General features: G+C 37.8%; 2 protein-coding genes across 3 annotated transcripts in view; one reads left to right on the top strand and one right to left on the bottom strand.

The window, feature by feature from the left end:
• The window catches only part of LOC134530809 (uncharacterized), a 60,215-nt gene that overhangs the window by 23,494 nt on the left and 17,426 nt on the right, over positions 1-19,295 (top strand). Inside the window, exons 3-4 of one of the 2 annotated variants that reach the window (XM_063366027.1) lie at positions 7,076-7,187; positions 18,668-19,041. In XM_063366027.1, coding sequence (XP_063222097.1) covers positions 7,076-7,187; positions 18,668-19,041 — 486 coding nt within the window. The remainder of the gene's footprint in view (positions 1-7,075; positions 7,188-18,667; positions 19,042-19,295) is intronic. The other variant, XM_063366028.1, reaches the window with a different exon arrangement.
• LOC134530808 (zinc finger BED domain-containing protein 4-like) lies at positions 7,640-11,330 on the bottom strand. Its single transcript, XM_063366026.1, has 2 exons — positions 8,855-11,330; positions 7,640-8,721 (listed from the first exon to the last, which is right to left on the bottom strand). Exons 1-2 carry the CDS (start codon positions 10,472-10,474, stop codon positions 8,368-8,370), a joined length of 1,974 nt encoding a protein of 657 aa, XP_063222096.1. The 5' UTR covers positions 10,475-11,330; the 3' UTR covers positions 7,640-8,367.

Raw genomic sequence — 19,295 nt, forward strand, 5'->3', positions numbered from 1 at the left:
GTAATTAAATCTAAATTAAAAACTACTATACAAGCCCCCAGAGCCCTGCCCTGACAGGCATGCATGCCTCTCGGCCCGGATCCCCAGCGAGGGCTGGGGCAGCTCCCTCTACCAGTTCACCTGCATGATTCTGCCTTGACAAGGTGCTACGACGTGTGTGTGGTTTGTCACGCGTGTAGTAGTGGTGTGACTGTAAAATGTTACGTACCCCGGGGAAGGGAAAAGAAATATTTATTAGGTGATGATAGATTTACGGAACTAGCTTTGTTAATTCAAGATTCCATGTCTTCCGAAACGCGGCCGGCACTGTAGGAGAAGCCTGCAAGGCGGGTCTCGCCCTTCAGGCATAGGGAGTCAGCCCTAACACAACAGGGAGAGAACTCCCGGGAGCCGATACTGCACCTGCGTGCTTCGGACCATTTTGAATTAGCTAAGAGAGAGATTTGCAGAGAAGTTAAGAGAATTAATTGGCTATTATTAAGTGGTGAGGTAGGAGTGTATTTTATTGTTATGATTCAAAATCCCATGCCTTTCCGAGACGCGGCCGGCACTGGAGGTGAAGCCTACCAGGCGGGTCGCGCCCTTCAGGCATAGGGAATCAGCCCTAACAACACAGGCAGTGAACCCGAGGGGGTTGTACATACACCTGCGTGCTTCGGACCATTTTGAATCGAAATAGGTGCAGTTAGTTATGCTGAAGTTATTGTAGCTTGTATTTATTTACTGATTTTTTAAAAAATATAATTAATATTATTATATATATAAATTATAATTATTTCACAATTCAAAATCCCATGCCTTTCCGAAACGCGGCACTGGAGGTGAAGCCTGCCAGGCGGGCCTCGCCCTTCAGACATAGGAGTCAGCCCTAACACAACAGGGAGGGAACTCCCGGGAGCCGCGATACTGCACCTGCGTGCTTTGGACCATTTTGAATTGTATAGGCAGTGTAAACTTTAAACTGTAGGCTCCGCGCAGTGTAAACACGCCCGGAGCTGGAGTGTGACTGCCTTGGGGTCGGGCGGAAAAACAGTTTTGCATTGGAGGCCCTCCGCGCCCCGACCAATCAGAGAGCTTCTAGGCCTGTGATTGGCCGGGGCCCCGCAGGCCCCCGCACGAGGTGTTCGGAGAGCTATTTTATGTAATTTTAAAATTATTGAAGACTTTTTAATAACTGAATCCATGTCGCTTTCGTTTTTAATATTTATTGTTTTAATTTAAATGAGGTTTTTTTATGTTTACGTTGCTCGGACGGGTCGTAAATCGCTATTGAATTTATCAGTGCGTTTTCGTGCCGTGGTAAATCTAGGTACATTTTATTATTATTCTTTGATATTATTTCGCGGATGTACGGAATTTTAAGTGCGTTATGAATAGTTTCGTTACTCGTAAATCTATTGCAATCTAAAATGGCCCTTAGGAAATTATTCTGTTTAACTTGTAGCCGATTTATATGGTGATTTGCAGCATAGCCCCAGACCTCGCATCCATATAGCAACTGCGGGTGTACAATTTGAGTGTAAAGTTGGAGTTTTTTCCTGCGTGGTAAATTAGGTGCTTTTAACATTGAGTACAGGCTTCTTAAGGATCCTGTCATGCGCAAGAATGACGTAGTTTCCTGCTACCGCGTGGCCGTGTAGAATGTTCCCGTTTGCGTTTGCCTGAGTGCAGCCCCAGTCAGTGTGTTTGCTATTTAAGTCCCCTGCTATAAAAAATTGATTCTCAACTTCCATTAATTTATTGAGGTCCTGTGGTGTAAGTGGGTCTTGTGGTGTCTTGTATACCGCAGACATGCAAACATGTGAATCATTATTACGGACGTTTATGCTGGTGGCCTCAATGTGTTGTAGTCCATTTATAGTTATCGGGTGGTGGTGAATTCCGTGTTTAATTAGTATGGCTGTACCGCCGCCGCGGAGTGCGGGGCGGTCTGTTCTGTATATTGTGTAACCGCATATGTAAGCTCGCATGTGTGGTTTTAGAAAAGTTTCGGAAATGAAAGCGACATCGATTCCGTATACAAAAAGTAACTGTTCCCGTTCATAGATTTTATTTTGGAGGCCGTTTGCATTAAATATTAAAACCTGTAAAGACTTCCCCGGGTTCTGTGCCATTTTAAGGTGTAGCGAGATTCAGGATTGCGGATAGTAAAATTATCTGTCGCTTCGACACGTCGGGTTCGGCTCGGATGGCGGCATAGTGTGGTGCGAGTGTAGCAATAAGCTGCGAGAAGTTACACAGTTTGAGGATTTCGGCCAGCTCGAAGAGATCACCGACGGTGTTTCCCTCAATCCTGTCCTGTGCCGGAGTGTGTGTGGTGCGAGGTTCTTTTACGGCTTGCGAGTATTTTCGTTCCGGCTGTGTCAGCTCGGTGGTTGTTGTTTGTGGCTTGTTGACCACCTGGGCGCGCGGCTGTGCGTGAGCGGGGCGGGTGGGGGGGAACTCCACCTGGCTGTGCGTGGCTGGCACTTGTTGTTGTGTTTTCCCCTGTGTTTGTACGGCTTGTCGCTGTGTCCTGCTCACGACCATTTTTAAGAACACTGGGCACTGCTTCCAGACTGCAGTGTGTCCCCGCACTTTACAGTTGAAACAAAATTTTTCGGTGTCATCAGATTTTTGACAGTCGTTGCGGGCGTGGTTTTCGCCACACCTGACGCAACGCGGTGGCTTGCTGCAGCGAGTGTGTGTATGGTCAAATTCTCCACAGCGCTTGCACTGGGCGATGTCTTGTGGGCGAGCTTGGTACTTTTGTACAGTCACGGACGTGTAATGAAGTGTGCGTACGGCGAGAATGTTTTTGTTCGAGGCTGCGACGGTCGCGCAGAACGTCCCTGGCCTAAATCGTTGTGGCTGCCCTGTAGCGTCTGTCCGGGTGACTTCGAAGTTTCGAACGTCATGTACAACGAAGCCCTTCTCCGTCAGTTCCTTGGCGATGTCGGCCTCGGCGACCTCTGGGTACAGTCCTTTGATGACTACTTTTGTATTGCGCTCGTCGGGATGCGCAAACGTGTGGTGGAATATGTCATGGGCATTCAGGTATGAGAGGGCTTGAGAGTAGCCCTCTCTGTCCTCGAATGTCAGTCGCAGCTCTCTCCTGCGCGTGATGGTGTTTCTGAACGCGATGGGATGTGTGTTCAGGAAAGTTGCGATCTCTTTGAGCCTCGCAACTTCCCTGACCATGATAGGTACACCTCTGTACCGGTTTCCGGCCACGGTTGTGGTTTCTGATTGTGTATTTGTCTGTGGTTGCTTGTCGGCAGGCAGATTTGCCAGCACGCCGTAGCTGTTCTGCAGCGGGATTGCGGATGTCGCTGCTGTGTGTTGTTGTGCGGAGCCGCGCCTTGCAGGCCGCACATCCTCACTGTTCGCCAGTACTGTCTCCCGACACCTACCGAGTGATGTGCTCCGGTTTCCCCTCAAGGCCTTTTTACCCGAGACGTCGATCTCATCGTCAGCGCGTTCGCGTTTGGCGTTAGCCTGTTGGGTTTCCATGGCCTGTTCGTGTGTTGTTGTACTCGTACTCGCCATGATTCTGTCCCTGTCGCAGTTCCGATTCGCGAGCTATCCGACCCGCCGGGTCGCTTAATACCTGAAGCAGTGGTGGCTGACAAACACTGATATGAACAGTGAAGCTAGGCCTTAGAGAGGCTGTCCTCTCTGCACCACTGCCTGGTGCGAAGTGACTGATGTTCATGGAAATTTTCCTGCCTTTAAATACTCTTGCCTTGAGAGGGGAGTAGTGGGCTTCTGTGATTGGCTGGGGCAGCTAGCCAATCAGCCCAGCCAACCAGAAGAGGAGGAGGCCACTGATTGGCCAGCAGCTCCAGCGAATCACAGAAACTCAGCTCCGATTGACCAAACCAACAGGCCAACCAGAAGAAAGGAAGGCTGTGATTGGCCCACAGCTACAGCCAATCAGGCAAGAGTAGTTAAAGGCAGGAGAATTACTAAGAACCTCAGTAGGTAAATACTACCCTGATAATGGCATCTGCTAGGGAGACTGAAATATCAGTGAAATCTTCGCCTTGCGGCTACAACCCAAAAACCAACTAACTCTCGACAATGGTTGCAAAAGTCTGCAATCTTTGTCTTTATTTTTCTTTGGTATTTCCTTTAAAAACTATGTTGAAGTTCCATAATCCAGAAAAATCTCTAATCAAGGATGTAGATTAAAGAGCTTATACTGTTTGTCAACATTATTCAATAGACGAGAGAAATAAAATTATATAGAGAATCAATTTCTTAAAGTTTATTTTATATCTTTATGCTGCTTGTGATTTTAAATCACTCCATTAAATCAAGTATTCAGATGCTTTTTAAAAAAGTAAGAGCAGTATAAAATTTTAATATAAATTATGATAAAAAAAATTGCTGCATTGCAAAATCTAAAGATGGTTGTAGTTTTAGTATCAGTTTCTTAAGATCCACATTTAGTGAGTGTAAGAAGGTTTAGTCATTAAATATCCATTGATGTATTTTCCTCTTAGATGGCCTTGGATTATGTAACGATATGTAGGTTTTAGGATTTTAAAAAACCAAATAATTTTTTTTTGTAAAAAAATAGTTTTTGCTTATACAATTATTTAATTGCTGAAAGTTTTAAATTTTGAAAGATACAAAATTTAAAACAGGCTGTACTCTTTATAATCAGGTAACCTGCAACATGCTGTTTTTTTATTTATATTTTTATGTCATGAAAATGTTTTGGGGTAAAAATTATTTGAAGCCTAACATTTTTAGATTTCTTGTAATTTTTCAGAATTTTTTAACTTTTGGGAGGTTTTTTAACATATGTAAGATATCTCTTGCATAACATTTGTTCCATACATCATGAAGAATTTGCAGTCGAGCTAGCTATAAAACTACAATGATTACATGTTAAGTGTACAACAGAAATAATTTTCATGATTATGTTTTCAGTACATAATTCAAGAATTAATGGATATTGATTTCTGATATACTGTATAGTCCGGTGTTGCTGGGCTATTTGTTACTTAATCCCTCAGCATTTGCATGCTTTTCTATTGACCTTCATTATGAGCAAAAATTCAAAATGCAATCATTAATTAGTAAGCACTCCAGAATTTTTGAATTTGCAATATTAAAATAAACTAAATTAAAGCTAAGGCTCTCTGCTCTTCTAAATACCCCTGAGTCTACCAAAACTTTACGTAATTTTATTAAATTAAAACAAATACCTTAGCTTCATGTTATCCTGTAAAATAAAATCAACATGAAAGGTAGAAATAGGTCAGGTACATGTAAAGCTGAATTTACAACTGTACTCGTACAGCTTATAAAATTTAAATAATTTTGCAGTGCAATATTGATATGTAACATCTTAGCTCTCATTATACATCATTTGGTAGGAGTAATTTTGTGAATGCGACGGAAATGTGTAACAGGAAGCAGGCAGCGATGGTTCTGTTATCTATGGTGGATAGCGGGAACCAAAATTCACCAAGGCAAAGGCAAATGTTATAGTAGTGACTGTTGAAAGAATTTTAATAATATGGTAAGTATTTTGATAAAATTCCTGGTCGACCAAGATTCATGATGAGGAAAAAAAATACAAAAGAAAATTTCATTAAAATGTCATTTCAAACAAAGCAAACACAAGCAATCCTTCAAAAATACATGAAACCATATAAAAATGTAAATTAAAAATCAGGCAGTTAAAAATAAGGCCCAGGGGCTTATTCACTATAAAGTAGTCAAATTGTCAGAACAAATTAAAAAGCATGAAACCATTATAAAATATTTGGCAAACATAGGAATACGTCTTAAAAGAATAAAAATTTGTTATTTAAATGATATCAGCAAACCTATGAAACAACGTAATAAATTGTTACTTGAACCATTTAATAAGTGGGGAGGGCATTAGTGTGGGTTGTTACAAACTATTATGTTACTAAATAGTTATTAAACAAAACTTACTCCCATTTCATTCCCTTAGCGGTCTAAATTTGGAAAATAAAAACACTACCGCTTTAGTAGATTTGATATGAATTTTTATTCATAAACTAAAACCTACACTTTTTTCACCATTTTAGGTTTTGTAATTTTGGAAGATGGCAAAGAGGATTTGGTATTTGTAGTTTTAGTATGTTTATTATTCCTACCAGATATCGTAAATCCAGCTTGATTCAGTTAAAAGCTATAATTTAAGAAAATGTTGAAAGTATTTGGTAGTTGTGTGCATATTAATTATGTGTATCATCTTACCTCCCAATAAATTAATTTTGAAATTATGATTTTTTAGTCTGAAATAAATTTACTCTTTTTTTTCACCCCCTTAGCTTTCAAATTTATAAGATTGCTCAGTTTTGTGGCTTTTCCTTTTTTAGATTTTGTGATATGAAATTATAGTTATTTAACCAAACCTACCCCATTTTCACCCATTTTCATAGTGTTGGTAGTTTTGGTGTATTCATTTATTGTACCTAATTTTTAAAAATTTTCTTGAATAGCTTTGGTTATTATTTTTTATTGTAAAACCAGATCTAACCTCCTGTCATTTTATTAATTGAGACATTCAGCAGAATAGGAAAAATAAGTTAGGTGTTTTTGTATGTTTATTATTCACCCCCATTATCTTACCTCTAACTTAATTTGCTTAGGAGATGTGTGTCTTTTTATGTAACTAAACTTACACCTTTTATCCCCTTAGGGGTGGTATTTTGTAATGGTAAATTATATAGCCCAGCCTTTTTTTTTTAAGTCAGTGTATTTGCTACGTCTGTTCCAAATTTATCCAAATCTATTTAACAGTAAAGACAAACTATAACATTTTATATTATCAGGATTACTTTTAATGTTTGTTGCTTAATACTAAGTATAATAGCTTTTCAAGACTTGCAATTTATTTAAAATTCAATTTTCAGGTACCCTTGGCTTTTGTAGATGCTTCAGAAAAATTCATGACTGTATTACATCTTGTTAGTAATTGACTAATCACCTTACCACGGTAGTGCACACTGTCCTGGCTTATCCTGTATCAGAATATATATGAGCTAAGTACTATATCTGAGTTTTTTTTGTGTTCATGTTTTATGTTTCATGTTTTTGGTTTCAGGATATTGTGAGGTCTCGAGGATACCTGGGGATAACCAAACAAACTGCACTCAATGGCGAGATAAGCCTCAAAACAAATAAGCAACAACGTTTTCCATATTTCGCGCCTAAAGGTATGTTTAACAGTCAGTTGAATCATATTAGATGACACATGTTCTGTATTGTTGTTCCCGCTCGTTGGCAGGGTAGCATACTACCACAGCTTGTGGTAAAAGGTGAGTAGTAAGCCTTCTAGTTAGTAATCTAAATCCCTTATGATTCCTTGATTGGACATATTATGTTTCTTCATCTCACCAGATCCTTTATTGCCTTTTTTTTTCTGAATTCAACTGTCTTTGGCTAGGGCAATGCACCTGCATAATGATGATGAAGGGCGGGTTCACCAATGAGGAAGCATTGGTGGCATAACAATCACATCACACTCCTCCCAAGGTGATCTAGGTTCGGTTGTCAGCTTGGACAGTCCAAAATGTAAGGTTTGGTGGAAGTTGCAGTGAACGGCACATTTCTTCATGGTGTCTTTCTTGCACCAACACATTGCTTCTCCCTTGTCCATCTGTAATGACTAGGGATGGGAAATTTTCAAAATTTTCGATTCGATACCGATTATCGAGTCTTGTTGCGATCATCGATTCTTATCGATTATCGATTCCAATCAATTAGGTTAAGTTATAGATTCTCATTTTCGGGATTGAAGTATAAGTTACAATGGAATCAGTAAACATACTTATTGAATACACTAAAAAAGCATTTTTCAAAATAATAAATAAATACTATTAAATTTAACACATAAAACAAAACTTTACATTACTTGAAATAAAGAAATTGAAATTACTATTCTGTAATGTGTAATGTGTAGGGCAAGCATTATTTTTTATGTGGATTATGTTTAATCCAGTTGAATATGTAATTTTGAAAAGAGAATACGTAATTTAGTAATAGGTCAGTAGTACTAATAAAAAGTGAATTGTCGTAAAGTCATCAAAATACTAACAATTTCATTGGAATACAATTTAATAAATAGTATATTAATTACTAAATGTACAATCATTAACATTTATCAATCAAACTTTAAATAGCCACAAAAAGTTGTGATTATTAAAAATATTGTAAAAAACCAGAAACTACCAAATTCAATCTTTATACCTTTGAAATAAATGACAACATAGTGAAATATCATAAAAACAACACTTTTGACAAAATAAAATTGAAAGTTCTTAAAATAATAAATGAAAACTGGCAAAGCATCTTATTAGATCACAAAGTCTTATTAGATCCTAAATTCTTATTAGATCACAAATTCTTATTTAAAAAAACCAACATTTTGACTCGTTCAGGATCTAAACGGTTCCGTTTCTGATCAACAATCAGTCCTGCAGTGCTGAATAATCGCTCGGAATGTACAGTTGAAGGTGGAATGCAAAGAAATTTCTTTGACAGTTTTTTTAAACATGGGTACTTGGTATTTTCTTTCCAATACTGGAAAACGTTGGTACTTGAATTTTGAATAGGTTCTTCCAAGTAAACATTAATCTCATCTTCAACTGATGCGATGTGGCTTACACTTGGGGCAGTCTTCATTATGTTTGAGTAAAATGTCCACATACCATGGCTTTCCATTGCTTGGCTGGATGTTTGCGGCACAGACTGAGAGAAAAGCAACAAAATTTTCAAAATTAAAAATTAAAAATGAACAAACAAATGTGTCAACATAAAACAGCAGAAGTAGACAAATAAGAATACACTTAATGAATTACAAGGAAATTAGCACCTAACTTACCTCAGTTTCAGGTTGTTTCAAACAGATAGTTTTTCTTGCTTCTTCAATCAAAAAAACTTTCGCTTTTGTGACATTACCGTCCTGCACAAAAACATGGTGTTTAAATCGTGGGTCCAGTAATGTTGCAACTGCGTACAACATATTCTCTTCAACATCAGAATACTTCAAAGTTATGGCAGCAAGCATATCATTTTTGATGCCCTGTACACCTGATCCAGTAGGTGCTGGTTTCCTTAGCTCTTCAGTAGAACTGTTGATTATAGGTATGACTTCTGAGGCTGTCACACACTGAGTACTTACAGCCAATGTTGCATGGTTGAAAATACTTAAAAGGTTTACTACATTTGTCATCAGGTTCCATTCTGCTGATGAAAAAGTCACAGGTAACTGCAGAGTTGCTGATGCTAAAGAAACAGACTGTTTTTGCTCAAGTAAGCGCTGTAGCATATGGAGAGATGAATTCCAACGCGTTGGTTCATCCTGGATAAGTTTATGTTTTTTCATTTTCAGCGTGGCTTGAGCCTTCTTTAACTCTTTTGTCGCCTTACAAGAATGTTTGAAATGGCCAACTATGCGACGACCGTTGGCAATCAGATTATTTACATTCTTGTTGTTCAGTAGCCCTTCCTTTACAACAAGCTGCAGGGTATGTGCTAGGCATGGCAGATGTTCATATTCGGATGATTCTAGGCCAGCAGTTATGTTCCTGGCATTGTCTCTTACAATGGCAACAACTTTAGATTGCAGCTTCCATTCTTCAAGTGTTTCTGTGATAAAATTGCACAAATTGTTCCCTGTGTGAGATAATTCAGGAAAGGGAATAACCCCAATGTTGAGGTGTTGCAAGACAAAATTGGAATCAACAAAATGCACAGTTAGACCAAGATAATCGTCATTGGCTGTTGAAGTCCACATATCTGTTGTAAGACTCACATGTTCAGCTTCGTCCAACTTTTTGTTCACATTTTCCCTACATTCTTGGTACATGTGTGGTACAACAGTATTTGAAAAATGTTTTCTGCTGGGCAAAACATACCTAGGCTCAAGGAATTTGACAAATTCTGTGAATCCTCTGTCTTCAACCATGCTAAAAGGACGATTGTCTAAGCACATCATTCTACCTATGTGCTGAGTTATTGATTTTGCACGAGGATCAGTGGACTTGAATTGTGCAGTTTTATCAATAAATGATTGTAATGTAGGCTGGTATTGACTTTTAGGAGTTAGCCTATACTGGTTTGGTGTTCTTGATGAAATATTCGTTTGGCCAACTTTCTCAGCATGCCTCGGGGACACTGAACCGCTGCCTCTCGATGAATCAGTAGCAGTAGGCCTAACATCTGAATTTGATGACAATGGCAAGGTTGTCTCTGAAGAACAATTTTGTGCTGAACTATCATCTATTTCATTTTCTTCAATCTCGCTCAATTCCGATGAATGTAGCCTTTGTTTCTTCGTCTCATGAACGTAACTCCCATGCTTGTTTTCGAGATGTTTTTTCATGTTTGTTGTAGTTTTAGATTTACCGCCACGTGAGATTGTACATTTACAGATTTGACATATTGCGTAGCCAGAATTTTGTCGGTCGATGACAAAGTATTTCCACACTTCACTAGACATCACGTAAATAAAAATGTTATTTTACTATTCGTATTGCGCTAACATTACCCAACATTCAAACAAAGAAGCATCACTTGAAACAAAAGCATGTAAGAAAATTTCTACAGTTGCCGTACTGGTAACTTACTGGAATGAAAACGTGTTTCAAAAACGTCCATTGAAATTTTATGTTTAAGTTGCGTAATTAACTGGTGATTTAATGTTTACTGTTATTAAATAAATTACGGAAAATACGTAACTCGTAAAATGTTACGGGCTATGGCCACATTATTCTTGCATTTTATCGTTAAGTAATTGAGAATAAGATCTGTACCGGAAGTTGGCAAACCTGTGAAAGTTCATGTATAGACAAATGCTGGTTAACAAAAAAAATCATTGACGAAAATAAATATGCAACAACGCAAGTGAATAAATATACTAGAAACGTAGAAAACGTGGCACACTTCTCAGTAGAATCTTGAAATTTTGTGCACATGGCTACCAATGTGGGTGTATTCAGCAAGTAAAAGTTGGGCTACAATTTCTTTATACGATAACACTGCGTTAATAAATAAATAACCCTAAATGCACAGTACGAAATCGCCAACCTCCGTTCCCGCTTACGGGATTGTGGCAACTGAGCTGTGGTAAGCTATGTTATATTTCATTTATTATTTATTATATCGTTTATGGTTATTTATTTAGTTGTAAAACTGACTAAAATTACTGCAACGACAGCGATGAACCGCTGCTAGGCAGCACTTTACGTCTACATCCTGCAGAATTTTAATAATCGGTGATTTTCGCCGATCCTCGATTATCGATTATGTATCAAAAAATCGGGGTATCGAAGAATCGACGGATCGACTTTCCCATCCCTAGTAATGACCCGTATGTGGCAATGATCCATCACCATTCCTCACCAGTGAGTACTGCCCCTGTACCTTGTTCGACCACATGTGGCCACTCTGAATGCGCAGGTAGTTCTGGGTCATTATTATTATCATCATCATCATCATCATCATCATATTCATCATCATCATCATCATCATCATCATCATCATCATCATGATCATTAACTGTTTCCAGCCTTTGGTTGGCCCAGCAAAGTAAAATGCAATCTATTTTCCTCTCTCCTTCCACCATTACTCATCCTTCACTCTTTTCCATTTTTCTCCTCTCTCCTGCATTCTAAAACTATGCTCTTCCCACCTCCTTCTTCCTGTGTTCTTCAACTCAATCATTTTCCTAGGCAGCATCTCTTTTCCCATTCTCTGCACATGGCCATACCATCTCATTCTTGCTGATTCCAAGATGCTTGCACTATTTCATTCCTGATCCTTTCTTGTCTTGTAATTGTAACCGCCAACATATTCCTAATAAGCTTAACTCCTATTGCTCTGATCTTTCCAGCATGTCTCTTGTTTACAGTCAAAGTCTCTACTCCATAAGTGACTATGGGCACATAGTAAATATTGTACAACATTGTTTGCAGTTTAATGGCACCTCCCTCTTCCTTACCAAATCTCTCACACACCTGTAGAATGCATCTCTGATCCGCTTTGTTGATACTTAAAGGTCTCCTCCTGCTCCTCCTCCTCCTGTTTCAACTCAACAACATCTAATTCAATACATCTCTTTACTGTATTCTTATTCCTCATCATGACCATCACATCACTCTTTTTAGTGCTGAATCTCATACCACATTTCCTCACTTCCTCAATTCATACCATTGCTCTTGCACTTCACATTCATTATCTCCCCGCACCATCCAATCATCAGCAAAAGTTAGCATGAACTTCCTCTTTACTTCTCCAATATTCTCTGCCACTCTCTTGATAATCCTCTCCAACACTTAATGACCAGCAGTGGAGACAATACACTACCCTGCTAACCACTTCCATTCCTCAAACTGCTTATTCTTCCATAGCTTGCTAAACTCACTGTATTCTCACACTGTCATACGCTTTCTTCACATCCAGAAATATCATTACTAGCGCCCAGAGCCTATATCCACGCAAACACACTCATGTAGCTGCCGTCTATACAGGAGATGTGGCTACTGCAGACTAAACCTCACGCCTTCACTAGTTGGGGTGACGTGTTACCACTGCATGGAGGAGTCAGTTGTAATCTGGTTGTCAGAATGCATGTTTCTGCCCTTGGTTGTTACTTACTAGGATTTAAATGCTCAGTGAATGGTTGCAAAATGTAGCCATACCTTTTACAATTAATATACACAAGTCTAGTTGCAGTGCCAACTAAACTGACATATCTCAGTTTAATATTAATTAAAAAATTTTTTTTATGAAATGTAAGTGTTTTTTTTTTTTCATTTGGTAATGTTATTAACGTTTCATTCTCATTGCTTGTAATTTGGACTGTGTTAATTTCTTTTATTACTATTTTTGCACCTGTACTTGATATGTTTTTTGCATAATTTTAAATTTTAATGTGTAAAATTCCATGGAAATAATTTTTTAAAACTGAAAACTGTAATAAAATATATGTATTTTTAATTTTATTGATCAATAACTTTGGAAATAAATAACTCATCTGTAATTCTTATGATTTTAATTAAATTATCTTTTGAGGGTGCATAGGTTTTGCTTTCTTACCTAAACATAACAAAATAATGCTATAAAATGATAAAAAACAATCAGGAATATACATTTTGTTTATTAATAACTGATCTTAACCGAAACTACTTAAAAAATGATATTTGACAGTTGTTTTCTCAGTATAGAGCAAGATTCTGACAATAAGATTTATTCTATTTATCACAACCTTTACAGCATTTTTGAAAAATCCCACACTTAATGAAAATTCTTAATGTTGAATTGTTAATGTATTTAAAACATATTCTTTAAAATGAGTTTTTTGAAGTTATACTTCTAATGTGACTTCCAACAAGGTTGCGTTAAAAGTTTAACGCTTCTGGGGAAGGGGAATAGAAAGAGACAGAGCGAGAGTGCGAGAGTGAATGCGTGGCACTCGAACGCGCTATTGTAAGGAACTAAGTGGAAAGTAAGAAAAAAAATAAAGATCCTGACAGTTTGTAGTGTCGCCATATTTGTTTCAATTTTCAATACCCTTTTTGTATATTACAATTTAAATTGCAGAAAAAAAATCATGTTTCATAGACACATAAATAGTGAGTGTGTGTCATTTCTCTATGTCCACGAGGTCTCGCCGCGTCAAATTTTCTCCTTGGGGAGAACCCGTCCGCTTAATTAAATAAACAGCTTTTAACGTTGAATGATTTCATGATTTATTTCATGAAAATATGCTCTCATAAAAAAGTTAGTTTTATAGACATTCAATAGGTGTCTCTCTCTCTTTCTCTCTCTCTCTCTCTCTCTCTCTCTATCACTCTCTCTCTTTCTGAAAATCAATCTATGAAACGTTACAAATTTATTTCCTTTATTTTTTTTAGTTTGATTTGATACAACATGATTTCACTAAAAATCAATTTCTACCCCTTCCTATTTTCATTTCCACATACAAAGTTTCACTTCTTCCGTGCGGAGGGACTCCACGCACTATTTTTGCATGCAATTAAAAACTTATTTTTTAATGATGCCAAAGAAGTATAACTTCTCACGCGCGTACCTAAGTACACGCACCCATTTTTTTTTTGTAATGAGGTCCACTGTCTTGCAGAACACTTTTGTTCATGTGATGTATGATTGGGAAGTTGTTTGATGCCATTAAAAATGTGTGTGAATTGTATCTTAATCCAGCATAATGTGTCATTTACATTTTCCCACTCCCTTATCACTGTCATTCCTCTGAAATCTGCATATTGCTGTTGCACACTGGCTTAGATTTTCACCTGCATTGGTTACTGACAGGCTCTACTTTAGCTACCCATAATGCAACTCATATCTACCTCTTCACCTCCCTACTGCTGTATCTCACTGCTCACTTTGTAACTTTCTCTAACCTGAAGAAACACCCTCAGTAGGTCCCATTGAAAACATAGTACTGTATTATATTTGTTATTTTTAATTGGAATAGCTCATGCTACAAAAGGCTTTTGTGAAGGTGGAAAAAAAAACTTTATTGATCTTAAAATATTATACACAATACCTGATCTGATCATTCTTATTTCATGGTTTCTCATAATCTTTCCTGGTAAAGGCTGGGATGGGTCTTTTCAATAGGCCATGGCTGTTTTATTCCTTAATGTCCTTTAGTGTTCATAAATATGAGTCATTCGTTCTTTGAATGATTCTTGAAACTGTTTGTCTTAGGAACCATACTGTGTTTGCCTGTGTCGCCATCATTGTGTTGTCCAGAATATTTGTTTGGTTTTATTGCTAGGTTTGCCTGTATATTGCTTTGTTGTTGCTGTATTATCCAGATTATCTGTTTCATATCATCATGGGGTTTGTCTGTTTGCCTCTGTGTTGTCCAAGGTAGTTGTTAGTTTATTTTTTTCTGTTCTTGTTACAACTGTCTTGTTGTCAGCCCACTGTTTGTGCTGTGATATTGTTTCAGACTAATTCCATCCATGGAATTCTTGCTGTGCTGTCTATGTGTTTAATATTTGACATTGGTTGATTTTGGGTTGTTTTCTGTGTGTTTGTATATTCATCTTTCTTCTTCATTCTTGTGGTTTCTCTTTGACATACAGTTAAAATAAGCAATGGCATATGTCCATGAAAATTTTTTTAATAAATAAATGGTAGTCTTGCCGGGGTTGTGATCAAGCCCACGGCTCTTGCCACATGAGCGTGATGCGGTAGAAATCACAGCCACCGAAGATCCAAGATGACAAATCATATTGTCGCTTGCTGAAACTCCATTTATAACTTCAACACTAAAGGAGAAATATGTGTGCTATATCTTGCAATAGTTATGGTGATATTATTTGAAAGTGCTGTGTGGTCCCACAGACTACTGGCTATACACCCCACATTGGCGACTGTAACACGTACAATTGAGGGGCTCGCTTTTGCTCCCACGAGGGCTGACAGCTCAATATACCAATACTAATCCTGCCCCTAGTTATAGTTATATATACATATTCAATTAATAATTTAAACATATTTTGCACCTTAGTTTCATATTAACTATTTAGGTATAACTTTCAATCTGCTACCTTATATTCTGTGCCCAGACAGAAGTGTTCTTTCTGTTCACAAGTTTTTTTTTTAAAATGATGTACTTTCATTGTTCCATTTATTTTTTGTAAAAGTAGGAGAAGGAATATATGTTCTACAGACACTATTTTTTATGCATATATAAATTTATTTAGAATTCTTAAAATAAATATAAAGCAGTTTTATTCTACTATAGTATGAAATGTATTATGTAAGTTAATACAAGATATGCAAGTTTCAAAATATATGACAATATTTATTGTTAACATTATCTAACAACACCTACAGAGGCTTCACAAAATAGTACAAGAAACCCTGCCTTAAACACTGAAAATCTAAATTTTGGTTTCTTTTGTAAAATGTACTACAGTCAAGTCTCATTAATACGAACCCGTTTAGTATGAAGTTCCCGTTTATATGAAGCAATTTTCTGGTCCCGGCAAACAGAATAGGCTTTTAAATGGTACAAACTTCGTTTTATACGAAATACAGTTAATATGTAATTTGAATTTGGTTTTCGTCCCATACAGAAGTATTATAAAATATAATTATAATGGTTAATACGAATTTTAATTACTACTCTCGGAATGCCCAAAACGTTTGCGGAACGTAGCAAATTTGTCGCCCTTTGCCATTGTAAGAAATGAAAATAAACACACCGAAAAATCAGAGATGAACACAGCGTCAGCAGCAATACTCGCGCTTGAGCTGAAGTAAAGAAATATTTACATCACGGGCGCGCCTCTAGCGTCGATTTGTGTAAACATGCAACGCCAAAAGTGTGTGTGGTTGCAGCAGCAGTTGACAAGAAACATGCAGGAGGTTGGTTGGAATCTGTGAAGCCATTACTTGATCAATACAGCCCTGAGGACATTTATAATATTGATGAGACTGGAGTGTTTTATAACCTTTTGCCCAACAGAACATTGGCTTACAGAGGAGAGAAATGTCATGGGGGGAAAAACAGCAAAGAGCGTGTAACGGTACTTTTGTGCTGTAACCAAGATGGAACCAAGAAACTTAGCCCACTTGTTGTGGGTAAATTTCTCAAACCCAGATGCTTCAAAAATATCAAGCATGGCTAATCAAACTGGATCGAAAGATGGCCTGTGCAAACAAAAAGATTTTGCTTATGCTTGAAGCTTATGATGAAGCCAAAAGCTGATTACATCGCTCATTCTGCTGAAGGGATGGAGTTGAAGAATGTAACACTGATGTTCCTACCACCAAAAACCAAGTTTTCTTCAGCCTCTAGATCAGGGCATTATTCAGAGTTTTTAAAAAAAGTACAAAGCACGCCTTGTTAGACATTTGGTTCAACAGCTTGAACTGCAAAGAAATTTCAACATGAAATGGAATGTGTTGGATGTAATTCGCAATATCTCCATGGCATGGGATGAATGAGCACCACAACCATTTCCAATTGCTTCAGGAAAGCTGGATTTGGTGAAAAAGAAGGTGATGTAGTTGGAGAAGATGAGGCTAGTATTGAAGGATGGAATCATCTTCAAGAACACTTTCAGTTCCAGGAGATGTTCAATGACTTCCTCCATGTGGACGACAATGTTGCAACATTTGCCTTGCCATCAAATGAAGATTTAATGTGTGCTGGTTCTTCTCAATCTGTCGCAGAAAATATAGAGAATGAAGAAGAGGAAGAAGAAGAGCATGTGTGTGTGTATTGCCCACAAAACATGATGCCAGCAATGCATTAACTACACTTGAAAATGTGTTATCAAACATTGACGCAAGTAAAGAAACTCTGGAAGCATTTGACAAATTAAGCTCTGTTGTAATAAGTGCTTATAAGTCAAATATTGTTCAGACAAAAATTGACAGCTTTTTTAAACCCTTGGTATAACTATTGCAGCATTTATCCCTTTTGTTTCTGTTGTAAGAGCATTACGTAATTCATGTATGTATATTGTGATGACTAAAAATCAAGAGCTTTTTCTAAATCACAGTACATAGTACATAGGCCTGTACATAATTGCATCATTAACTTGTTTTGGTAATGGAAGTGTCTGTAATTATGACAAAATATGTACATAATGTAAATAAAAAATTGGTTATCATTAAAGTCGGTTTACGGACAATAGTTTAATGTGACGTCATAACAAAAATTAATGAAATGATTGCATACTTTTATGAATAAAATTGAATCATTTTTATTGAATTATCACTATTTTGTATGGATACAAAGGAGTGAAATGAAATCTACAATTTAATGGATAAATTTACTTTTATTTGCACTCATTAATTCAAATATGTTTATTACTTTAACGAACAGATTATTTTAACTATAAATTTTATACATGTTTGGTATTTAACTTCTTCCAATCTGTGTTATTCTGTTAAGGATAGGACGATGATAGGAAAAGTAGGAAACGAATGGGAGTGTTTCAAGTTTAATGTGCCTCGAAAAAGTCGAATCGATGGTTGTTCCAATTGATTGGAAAAGAGATAGATGCGGTGCAAGCGTCCAATGAGCGTAATGGGACAATGTGTGTAACGGGACAATGAGTCATCCTTTTTCGTGCGTTCAGCCGGAGTTCATCGATTTATTAGACGTCTCGTCAATAAGTTTATTTTGTGAAATAATCTAATTTAGCATACATTATTTACTGTAACAAAATGGTTAACATGTTAATATGTTCTCAAATTAAAAAAAAAATCTCTTATCGTAATATTTATGAGAGTGGGGGAGGCCACTGACCATATTTTTACGGTACTACAAAAAGCGTATAGGCCTTCCGCCTGGCACGTATTAAGAACCTCCCTTAAAATCACTCCCATTTTCCAGGTGGGCCCATAATCACTTCGGTTGTGTGGGACTGACTTCAGCATGGAGGGGCTGTTGTCTTAAAAGAAAAAAGCTAGTTCTTTTTTTTCCGCTATGTACCTGGTTAGGTAATTTTTCTCGATGGCATAAAATATGGTTAGTACAAATCTCGTTATTACAAAGTGCAAATTTTTTGGTCCCCTCAGGTTTGTATTAATGAGACTTGACTGTATATTCTATTGTGTGTCATAATGTTAACTGTGTCTTTGACTTACTTGTAAGTGTGTGTAACAGTAACGTACATGGTTTCACGGTTTATTTCAGATCGCTCGGCGGTACGCGGCCCGCTGCGTCGCATAGTCAAGAATGATATGCAAGATGTGTTTATTTCAGGTGGCACATGGCAGAAAACTGCGCCGGTTATCCGGCGTACAGTCGTGAATGACCCCTTCGTGCCACCTGATATGAGCCTGGCAGGCTTTGGTTCCTCCTACCAACCAGTCCATCGCACGATACGAAACGACTCATTCGTGCCACGTGGCACGGCTGTGTTTCTTTCAGATGACTTGGCACATCCTAGCATCAAGCGCACTTTGAATGATATACCGTACCAGGTGTCGATGCCATCGCAAAGTCGTTACGGTTGGGACAGTCATGCCTTGAGCCGGCGGCGTGGGAACGAACTCATTGTCCAGGAGGTGAGAATTAATCACAAAATTCTACTTAGCCCAATTCCGTGGGCTGAGCACTAGCTTAACTGGTCTCGAAGTTCAGCAGTGTAGTTGGAGTGTAGTGGAAAGGAATTCCTGTGGACAGGGTTCAAATTCTAGTCTGGTCATCAGTTTTCCAGTTTCCCATAATTTGGCCAGGCCAATGCTGGGACGGATATTCATAGTAAGTTATGGCCAATTTCTTCCCCAGTATTCCTGATGATTTGTAATGCAGTTCGTGT

The sequence above is a fragment of the Bacillus rossius genome, chromosome 3, assembly GCF_032445375.1.
Source record: "Bacillus rossius redtenbacheri isolate Brsri chromosome 3, Brsri_v3, whole genome shotgun sequence".
Lineage (NCBI taxonomy): Eukaryota > Metazoa > Arthropoda > Insecta > Phasmatodea > Bacillidae > Bacillus > Bacillus rossius.

What these genes read in the sequence shown, in the direction of transcription:
- LOC134530808 (XM_063366026.1), bottom strand. Translation starts at nt 10,474, where the DNA reads ATGTCTAGTGAAGTGTGGAAATACTTTGTCATCGACCGACAAAATTCT. An exon ending in TGAAACAACCTGAAACTGAG is followed by an intron (nt 8,722 to 8,854) that starts GTAAGTTAGGTG and finishes CTTTTCTCTCAG; the next exon opens with TCTGTGCCGCAAACATCCAG.